A 10306-nucleotide genomic window follows, 5' to 3' on the forward strand; every position below is an offset into this window, starting at 1 on the left:
AATATGTAATATAGATTAAACTTCAAAAGCCATAGTTATGAAATTAAAATATGAACTTACTGGATCAAAACTAGAAAGAACGTACATAGTTACGACGGTAATATGATATCTGATTATTTATATATAAGAGTTTATGGATAAGTGAGATATAATTATTATTTTTATTTAAATATAAGGTTATAATATAAATTTTAAAAACTTGTGGTAGTTTATTCAATAATATTCTCATCGTAGATATCGCGTGTCCCGACATTAATGGCTAATCCGCGCGTTTGCGACGGATAAGGTCAATAATTAATTTCCACGGTTGTAATTATAGTACCGAGACAGAAATTCACGGGACGGATGGATAAGATCCAACCGCTTAAAAATTAAAATAATTTGCAAATATCAAAAGAAATTTCTTCTAAATTAGATTAATTAATAAAAAGAATTCAAATAAATAAATAAATATAAAAGATCTTAAAACGCGGTAAATACGCGTCTAGGCATCCCACTCTCTCTCTATATAACTATAATAAAGTCAAGAGAGTTGCGTTTGCATTATCTCATCTTTTTGTTTTTTTGGGGCTCTATTTAGATTGGAGCATCACTTTTCTTAAGGTTAGATTGTTTATTTGAGCCCTGCAATCTTTGTTGTTTTATTTTCAGATCTTTGACATTGGTTTGTTAAAGTCTCTTGTTTTGATCATTAGCTATTGAATTGATCTGGGTAACGTTCATTGTTTTTGTCTTATCAGTTCCATATTCCTTAATTTCACCATAATTTTGTAACTTAAGTTGATTTTTATGATTGTAGGAAATAATTTTTAATGTTTAATTATTTATTTATTGCCTTTCAATTTATGTATCCAGTATTTGGTTATTGTGATTTGGAAGAGATTAGTTTCTTTAGTCAATGCGATAATTAATTTATTTATTTTTTGTGTTTTTAGTGCAGAATTAGTTATTTGCTGAATTTAGGAAAACAAACATGGGGGGTGGCAAGGATGATGAGACGTCTGATAAGGGGCTGTTTTCACATCTTCATCATGGTCATGGTGCTCCGGGCTACGGATATCCTCCAGGACAGTATCCTCCTCCACCCGGCCAATATCCTCCGCAGGGCTATCCTCCACAACAAGGCTACCCGCCAGCTGGGTACCCGCCACCGGGGGGTTATCCCCCACCCGGTGGATACCCGCCATCCGGTTACCCACATGGTGCTCATCCTGGCCCCTCAGCTCCACATCATTCAGGTATATAATTGTTTACTGGATTTCCATTATATTACTTGTCTTGTGTCGAAATTGTGAGTCCTTATATAACTTGCGGCATAGATTTTTGGGTTCGTAGAATTTATTCTGATTTTGACATGCCATTGGTCATTGACTATGGATCCCCATCTTTTCAATATGTGCCGTGTTATCCTTTTTGTACGCATGAGAAGCATGGTTGTCATTCAAGTATTCTTGTAGTTTTCTTGAAGATGATGAACTTGCTTTCTTGTAATTTAGGACATGGTGGTGGCGTTGCTGGAATGATAGCCGGGGGTGCAGCTGCAGCTGCAGCAGCTCTTGGTGCTCACCACGTGTCACATGGTGCCCACAACATGGGGTATGGTGCCCCCCACATGGGGTATGGTGGTATGCATCATGGAGGCAAGTTCAAGCATGGCAAGCATGGGAAATTCAAGCACGGGAAGCATGGAGGCAAATACAAGCGTGGGAAGCACGGACATGGAATGTTCGGAGGTGGAAAGAACAGGAAATGGAAGTGAGTTTTGTGTATCAACTGGGTTCAGAGCTCTGACTCTACAAAATACTGGTTTATGTTTTTCTTGAATAATCTGCACATTTTTATGATGTCTGGAAGTAGACTTTGTAGGATGTGTTTTGTTTGACACTTTGGCTTTGACATATATATAAATACAGCTGCCTTGCGGCATTTATTATCTTCTGTATAGATGTTCATCCGAGCCGGTGGAGAAACTTTATTTATTTTTTCTTTTTGGTACCAAAAGTTTACAGGCTCGTTAGTTGTTCTTCTGTTTTGAGTTTGCTTTGAAAGATAGCACCTTTATAAAGATTGATTATCTATCTCCTTTCTGGATGAGATTTTTATAACTGAAGGATCTATTGTTATGTTTTGGCAAAAACTCTGTTGTGCATTATTCTAGAGCAGCACCCCCATTCTGTTCAACACATTGAATTGAATTAGTGGGTGGAGCTACTCAAGGCACCTTGAGTTGTTCTTGAAGTATGTATATCTTGTTTACTTATTTTAATTTTAATTAGGTTTGAATATTGAGAATTTGAGATTGTATGTTTTGGCATCCATTATTTTAATAAATCCCTATATTTAAGTCTCAATTTGAGTTTTAATGGTACGTGTCATTCATCTATTGGATGATTAATATTATGACTTATAAAATTATTTAACAAGCATCTAGTGGATGAGTTAGGACCCATATTGAGACTTAAATATTGAAATACTTAGCATTGTTCTTATTTTAGAATTTTGATCCGGTCATTTATCAGATTTGGTGGATGGAATATCAAGAAAATTGTGATTTATTGGAATATCAAGAAATATTCCAATAGGAATTGTAATGTAAATTCCCCAAATGGAGTAATAAAAATTTAGATCTCTAAATGTGCCTAAAATAAATCACACATATACATCGACAATTGAATAAAAAAAATGAAGTGGACAAATCTGGAACCAGAGTATTAGATAAATTCATATATATAAGCTTAACGGTGATAAGTTTTTTTTTATTATCATATAAGACTATTATTTAGATTACAATTTATATTAAATAAAATTATTGATTAGATAATTATTGGAATTAATTTATACTTAATAACGGTAAGATTGAAAAATTATTGTACAAAGTGTTTATGTCCTAATTTATATGTCAATAAACTATTAGTTGGATAATTTTTACATTAAGCGGGCTTGACAAGATTGATACTTTGGAAAGATAGATTGGAGTTAGGTAAGATAGGTAGGAGAAAGGTCGATTATATGGTTATAGAATTAACTAGCTGAGTACATTTTGGATTGGTTGATCAGTCACAATATGCAACCAATTTATATAGCTAGAATAATTTATGAGAATCACTTGTTCTTTTTTAAATGGTAAGTTTCTACTTTCTAGTGTTGCTTGCCGGTAATTCTAGATCTGATAAATATGGAGAAATCTTTCATAAGATGGTATACCACATCAGCAGTCACTTAGTCATGTCCCATCATCGACACGTAACTACTCTATTTAGCATACTGCGATGATATGCTCTAAATATGTGAGTAAAGTTCGAAACCTCAAATCTCTTGTACTACGCACAAAATAAAATAAATTAAAATCGCTTTGAAGTCGCATTTTTAAACAAATGAATTGTTGACTATAGATAGATATTGATTACATATTACTATCCCAAAGGGGAAAAAGAAGGAAAAAGAAAAAAGAAAAATCAAACAAACAGGCAATCCAACACAGCTCCTACCGTAAGACAAATGTAAATACATATGCATATATTTGTAACAATAACAAATCATGAAATAAAAGAATAAGGGTTGTGTAATCTTTGCCTGATAAGTGATAAATATTTCTTTCTCATCACTTGGGCTGTTCATGTTACGTAAGTTGCACATGGGTTTTGTTTTGAAATGAGATTCCAAGAACTCATCACCTGGTTCTGGGGTCTCTGATCTTGTAATAACTGTTCTTGATGACCCTCAATAATATTATTATTGTTGCTTGAGAACTCATGTATCTCCAGTATTTCAACTCTACGATTGGTCTTCTTTCTTATTTTGATTGCCAGGTCCTGTGGGATGAAATTGCCACTCACGCTAACTCTGCACATCTTCTTCTCTATCAGATGACTCTCCAACTCTGTATATATTTAGAGAATATGCGAGTAGTTAATAAGATGAAAAGCATATATAAGAGAATTAAGGGCTGCTTCAATGGTGAAAAATTTATCTCATTACCTTGCATGTCAAGAAGTGCCCTTCGTACTTTTCTGTAACAACCATTACAGTCGATGTTGATCCTCATCACCATGCAGCAATATTGCATTGTTTGGTTGGTATGCGGAGAAGTTAGAAATAGGCAAACAGAGCTAATGTGTTTAAAAAAAGTGTACAAGAGAAAATGAGCTTATTAAAAGGTAGGATATTAAGAATAAGGATCAATGTATGTGCTGGTAATATGATTTATGGAATCTGATTCTGCTATAAATTCTAAGTGTGAGAATTAATGCAAATATATGTATGTAGCGTAGCCTTGCCTACCCATTATTCTTGACTTCCGTGTATAATTTATTGCAGGTGAACTTGAAGATAAGAGCATCCCTTCCTTTGTTCTGTAGCTATAGGCTAATGCTAGCAGTTATGGAAAGGCATCCTTTGTTGTGTATTTTGACACATGAGATTCTGTGAACAATATGTATTCAATTAATTATGTTTAAACTAAAAGAAACCTTCATATCAGCCAATTGAAGTGGCACAGTTTGCTTGCTGCTCAAAAGCTAAGATTAAAGGTGTTCACAAAGTTTTATTCTTTACAGTACCCTAAATTTGATTCAAGATTTCAAATGTTCTTTGTTTTTCTGGGAATAGAAGGATCTCTCAATGCTGGCTAGCAGCTAGCTGTCCACAGGTACCAATCAAATGCCAACGCAAAATGATCCTTTTATATATATGCAGGGCAGCCTGTACACACACACATCAATAATTACAAATTTCATAATCACGAAACATTGATTTCATGTAGACTAATCAAATATGTTCATGGAATATAAATCTTATATATTTTTGGTCTCCAAGGTACATAAGAACAATGGGAAGCTAATTAAGAAAAATGAAATACACTTCAATTAATATCTTTTACACACAACACTCTTAGCTGCGATATATAGAACTGTAAATTGCATTGACTTGCAAGATTCAACTATAGGATGGAAACCATGCAGTGCCCTTAACAGCCTTGTTCGATTGATTATTCTTGACACCAACAGCAGCTTTTCCTGAAGATTCTTCACTTGCAGATTTATAAGTAAGAATCACTTTCTTCTCCGATACAAGGACCTCCATAGACTCCACATCTGCGGTCGTAATTAATACGATTTAGTTACATGAAGAATGAAGTTAATACATATTCTTCTTCTGAAAATGCTGATTCAGAATTTCATCAGGCATTGTAACGTACCATTAACTCTTGAAATAGCATTGGCTATTCTGTCTTGGCACCTGTCGCATCTCAAATCAGCTGCTAAAATCACTTCCTGAGACTAAAATAAAAGGGCAAAAAAAAAAAAAAAGAAGAAAATTCCCAATTGATCTCTTGCAAAAGCATACAATAGAGATTGTTATATACATCCAATCTTGAATCAACCAAGAGAAAGAGAACCAACCAGAGAAGCCATTGTTGAAGAATTAGACAAAGCCTGCGCCGGTCTGAGGAAGAAACAGTAGTGAATTATTGGAGGTGCAGACTAGTCTTCTTATCCCAACAAATCATCCAGTTAAGGCTAACTTTATGGACCAATTGCATATATAGTGCTTAAGTTTCTTTGGGCAAATTTGGACCATTTTTTGATTGAGAAAGGGCATCCTTTTTTTTTTTTAGCTAATTCAGTTCAGACAAGAGCAAAGCGATGGAGATAGAGCATGTGATTTGCATGATAAATATTGACAATGATACATACAACACTAACCCTCTTTTTTCACTTTACATGCTTCTGTTATTCTTCAAATACGTATATGACTGAAGACCATACGCCGCATTTCAATGGCTTTACGGAAGAGTTCTTTAAGGTCCATATGTAGCCTAATATTTCTATGGATTTGGCTCATATAAATTATTTTCTAATAGATGCTCAGTCAAAATGTTAAGTCCCTACTATTTGGCACTTGCCCTAATGGATAATGTCGCCGGCAAAGTTTAAGTGTGGCCACCAAGGGACCAAAGATTATGAAATGGAACGATACATGCTTCTAAAACTTTTGGGTCGAGCACAAGTAGTTACTTCTCTTACGACTTTTTTCAATCAAGAAACTTCCTAGAGAACTAAAGAAAATAATTCTCAATCCTAATAAATCGATTTCCTAAAATGTGACCTTACAGTTGATACCAGAATTAAATTGTTTTGCAATTAAATATTTACCTCTTGAACTTAGACCAATTTGTAAATTTTTTGAGCTTGAAAGTACTGTGGGTCAGTTACTTGCCAGAGAGAACCAGAGAATTAGAAGTGCATGCAGAACAACAATACGCACCATGCACAATGCATGTCACAACCCACACTAGAAAAAATGCTCTTTCCATTTATATTTCACCTTCAAAACCCCAATTTCTACCACCAGGAAAACCACACACCAACACCTTTGCTCCTCTCCTAATTTCTCTCAACACACCACACCACAGCATGGCCCTTCTTCACTCTCTTCCTGCCATTGTCACCGCCGCCTCCCTGATCACACTCCTTGCAATTGCCCTCCCTCACCCTGCCAATTCTCAGGCCCCTACCATAACCAGCTGCATATCCCACTTGCTGCCTCTCTCTCCATGTGTACCTTTCGTGCAAGGCAAGGCACAGACACCGGCACAGACTTGCTGTATCAACCTCCAGCAAGTCTACACCCAAAAGCCGCGTTGTCTTTGCCTCTTGGTTAATGGCACTGCTGTGGGTAATATGCCTATTAACTCCACACTTGCCACGCGGCTGCCTGCTGCTTGTAACCTTAAAGTTGACGCCTCTCAATGTTCAGGTATCGTATCAACCTCTTCAGCAGAATCATAATGGCATTACTGTTTCAATTTGTTACATTGGATTTATGTACTTAATTATAACCCAAGATTCTTATGAAGGTGTTGGTGTGCCAGTGCCTCCTAGTCATGCTGGTCATCAAGTCTCTCTTGGATCAAACACAAATGCTACTATTGCTGGTATGCAAATTTGCTTCACCCCTTGCATCCTCTGTGTAATACTCTATTCTTTTCCTTTTTTACTAGTTTCTCCACCAGGAGTCTTCTCTCTCTCTCTCTCTGTTTTTTTTTTTTAGGCTTCTCTGTAATGCACATTTTTGGTCTCTTTCAAATTCCAGCTTCTCCTATGGTGGTCCCGGGTGCATCGACGATGGCTAGCAGCACGGTACATGGCTGTCCCTGGAATGCCGGTGCAAAGTTGAACACAGAAGGTCAATTGGCGGTAATGGCTGCTGGGTTCTCTATGTTTGCACTGTATTACGCATGAATTTTTACATCTAATCAATTCTAGATAGGTAATTATGTTATGTCCGGTGAATTTATCTACTACTCACCAGTATTAGGATTTACTAATCAGTTATGGTGTAATTTACCTTATTCTAATGTATTTGGATTTTGGATGTTATCCTTCCATTGGATTTGTCATTATAAAGTGGTTTTATTCATCAACCAGGGCAGCAGAAGCATATTTACTATAGAAAAAATAATAACAAATTAAAAATCAGATAATTTCTCTGAAAGAAAGGAATGTGCAGATTTCCCAAAATCTACTAACAGGCAACTTCCATTCCTTCAACAAGACCATGAAACATAGCAATACAAAAAGCATTCTTGCACAACCAAGTCAGATCAGTTATGATTTCAATTAGACACCCCAAATTTGTTGACATTTTCCCTGAAATTATTGACAATTCCTTGTTCATTTAAGACGCAGGGGAGAAACCCTGCCTGCGAATACACCAAAATGTAAGAGATGAAAGAAAGAGCGTTGGACAGAAACCAAATCTGATAACTTTTGAAAAAGTGCATGAGACCAAATCAATAGACATCTTGACAATTTGCAGCAAGTGCATTATAACAGATTTATGTATCATAAACCAATATCTCACAAAATATTGAGATACATTTGAGGAAGAGAATTACAAACATTACCTAATAAATTGAGGGCAGGGCAGTGTGTGCAGTCGGGATTTCTTCTGGCTAGAACTATATCATGTCTGGGATATACAATCCTTTACAACAACTAATCCAAACTAGGTGCTACCTCAGTTGGATTCGACTCAAAGACATCTGAATTAGATGCGTCGGGTCCTTCCAAAAGGTCTCGAGATTGGACTGACTCTTTGTACGCAGGTGTCTCTTTAAAATCTGTTGCTCCTTCATTATATGTGGCCACCGCGATCCCACAGGCAACTAGCTGTTAAGGTAAAATAGAACATTATCATGAAGCATAAGAAACAGATATGTATACAAATATTATGTATCCCCAGGCTAGAATGCTGTAGTTATATTTTTTTGGTCATCTCTTTCATCACTCAATTTCAACCTTCAGAAAGATGCATTTCACTACCACTACTACCACCACCTTGAAATATTATCATGTGATCATGTGAGAAACACAATCTATTCAGTTCAATTCTGTGATAACCTTTTGATAACAAATAAGTTTATCACAAGCAGATAATTGAACCAAGATCTTTAATCACATATAGAGTGCTAAAGCTAAACTAATGAATCAGATTTCTCTTCCAGGGATTTCTAGCAGGCCAGGCACAAGGTCTCCTTACTCAGGACGATCCAAGGTCCAATAATGCGCCAATTCTAAAGAGTTATTCCCTTGTGTGTCCTTAGCATGAGATTGCAAAGTGCAATAGCTTAAACTATGGGCATACAGAAACCTCCATGCATTGCTATCACCCTATATGGTGTTAAGATTGGGCAACTATAAATTAAAAGTTACAGTTCTTATTTGGTATGCTAACTACTGTGACTTGAAAGCTAAGTTTTATTAGAGCATCACTAAAAGGCTTTTCAAATAAGATTTTATTACTTATTTGAAGAGCCACATTAATATTCAAAACTCTAAGAGACACTCCAATTAAGATTGTTCAAATAAAAATTGATTCTCTCTCTTCAAATTTGGAGAGTTAATTTCTCCCTCTTCAATCTATATTTTATTACTTTTCATTGAAGAAAGAGAGAGAAGTATTTTAATTGCTATTGACTTTTTCTTTAAAAAAATAATTATTTGATTAAAATAATATTAACTTATTTTTATTATTTTTATTTAAAGAGTCTTTCGGAAGAATATCATATTTTTTTCATCTTCTTATTTGACACATAAGTAAGCAAATAAGTATTTAAAAAGTAAAATTTATATTCTTTTGAAAATGCTCTTATAATTCATGGTTACTATGATCTTTAACTTTTATTTTCATTTCATACCTACAGTTTTTCTTAATACCAAAAGCGCCCTAACTGTATTACCGAATTTGGTTAAAAAAAATCACTAATTCGCTTGATTAAATTATATGTATGTATAATAGCAGAACTATCATCCCTCAAGCTAATATTATCAACAAATGCTACCATTCTCACGCAAACTCTTCCTTTAGATATAATTATCCCAAATCCCGAAAACGTTAATGAAATTCACGCCGTAACACATACCGCAAAGACGATGCCGAAAGCCCAGAGATATTGGAGAAAGAACCCGAAAGCGCCCCACTGTGGGCCCTCCCAGAAGTCGGGCTCCAACCCCGGAAGCTCCGGCATCGGGGAGCCGTCGACACCAACAATGACGCCAGCATTCTCAAACTTATTATTATTAATATTAGTGCTGTCTTGTCCAATCTCAGCCGTCCGTTGCTGCTGATCTTTTTTATCTTCTTCGGTTGTGGTGATGGCGCCGGTGTTGCCCCTCCGGTTCTTGCTGTCAAAGCGTCCGGTTCGGGAGGAGAGCTTCTTGGCAGCCGAGACGACGTGGAGAGTTCTGAATGGAGCTCGAGTGATTCTGCTGCTGCATGTTGAGGTAGGGAAGGTGATGCCGTGGCGACGGTGTTGTGGGTCCGTAGTGGGATTGGTGTAGAGGATTCTGCTGCCGCTGCCGCTGCCAGCAGTGTTCGCTATGGTGAGGGACATGAGTGGATGAGAGCTGCGTGTGCGACTGACCAGTTGTGGATGAGATGGAGGAAAAAGATTTTATGTTTGTTAATTGATCCGATACGGTTTAGCCGGACCCGCCGGTTGGGCTTGGCCCAATACCCCTGCCGTTACTTCATGTATTTTTCTGACAAATTTAAGACTCGAGATCCAAGTGGTGATATTTGAACTCTATATATCTAAAATCTCTAATTTTTAATTAACCCATCATGAATTTTTAATCTCTAATTTATCTTTTTTATTAATTATATAATTCTTATACTTCATAAAATCATACTCATATATGATTGATTAACCAACCGTGAAGTTCACTGCAATTTTATACTATTACATTTTTCTCAATTAATTATTTCTTGTAATTATCAAACAATTATAATAATAAAAAAA

General features: G+C 35.9%; 3 protein-coding genes across 8 annotated transcripts; 2 read left to right on the plus strand and 1 right to left on the minus strand.

The window, feature by feature from the left end:
- The first annotated feature begins 492 nt into the window (after positions 1-492).
- On the plus strand, positions 493-2001 carry LOC18047520 (glycine-rich protein A3). 4 transcript variants are annotated; one of them, XM_006440886.2, is made up of 3 exons: positions 493-603; positions 936-1238; positions 1497-2001. In XM_006440886.2, the coding sequence occupies exons 2-3, from the start codon at positions 974-976 to the stop codon at positions 1757-1759; spliced, it is 528 nt and encodes a 175-aa protein (XP_006440949.1). In that variant the 5' UTR covers positions 493-603; positions 936-973; the 3' UTR covers positions 1760-2001. The 4 variants fall into 4 exon arrangements, with proteins under 4 accessions (XP_006440949.1, XP_006440950.1, XP_006440953.1 ...); XM_006440887.2 differs by having other exon boundaries at positions 498-603; positions 941-1238; XM_006440890.2 differs by lacking the exon at positions 493-603 and adding an exon at positions 610-712.
- A 4220-nt stretch (positions 2002-6221) lies between these two features.
- LOC18047523 (non-specific lipid-transfer protein C6) lies at positions 6222-7330 on the plus strand. 3 transcript variants are annotated; one of them, XM_024189697.1, is made up of 3 exons: positions 6222-6759; positions 6875-6937; positions 7096-7330. In XM_024189697.1, the coding sequence occupies exons 1-3, from the start codon at positions 6276-6278 to the stop codon at positions 7242-7244; spliced, it is 696 nt and encodes a 231-aa protein (XP_024045465.1). In that variant the 5' UTR covers positions 6222-6275; the 3' UTR covers positions 7245-7330. The 3 variants fall into 3 exon arrangements, with proteins under 3 accessions (XP_024045465.1, XP_006440957.2, XP_024045466.1); XM_006440894.2 differs by having other exon boundaries at positions 6223-6759; positions 6860-6937; XM_024189698.1 differs by having other exon boundaries at positions 6225-6759; positions 6860-6972; positions 7096-7234.
- A 415-nt stretch (positions 7331-7745) lies between these two features.
- LOC18046210 lies at positions 7746-10063 on the minus strand. Its single transcript, XM_006440895.2, has 2 exons — positions 9428-10063; positions 7746-8174 (listed from the first exon to the last, which is right to left on the minus strand). The coding sequence occupies exons 1-2, from the start codon at positions 9896-9898 to the stop codon at positions 8001-8003; spliced, it is 645 nt and encodes a 214-aa protein (XP_006440958.1). The 5' UTR covers positions 9899-10063; the 3' UTR covers positions 7746-8000.
- Positions 10064-10306: the final 243 nt, after the last annotated feature.

The sequence above is a fragment of the Citrus clementina genome, unplaced genomic scaffold (genome assembly GCF_000493195.1).
Source record: "Citrus clementina cultivar Clemenules unplaced genomic scaffold, Citrus_clementina_v1.0 scaffold_3, whole genome shotgun sequence".
NCBI classification, from domain to species: domain Eukaryota; kingdom Viridiplantae; phylum Streptophyta; class Magnoliopsida; order Sapindales; family Rutaceae; genus Citrus; species Citrus x clementina.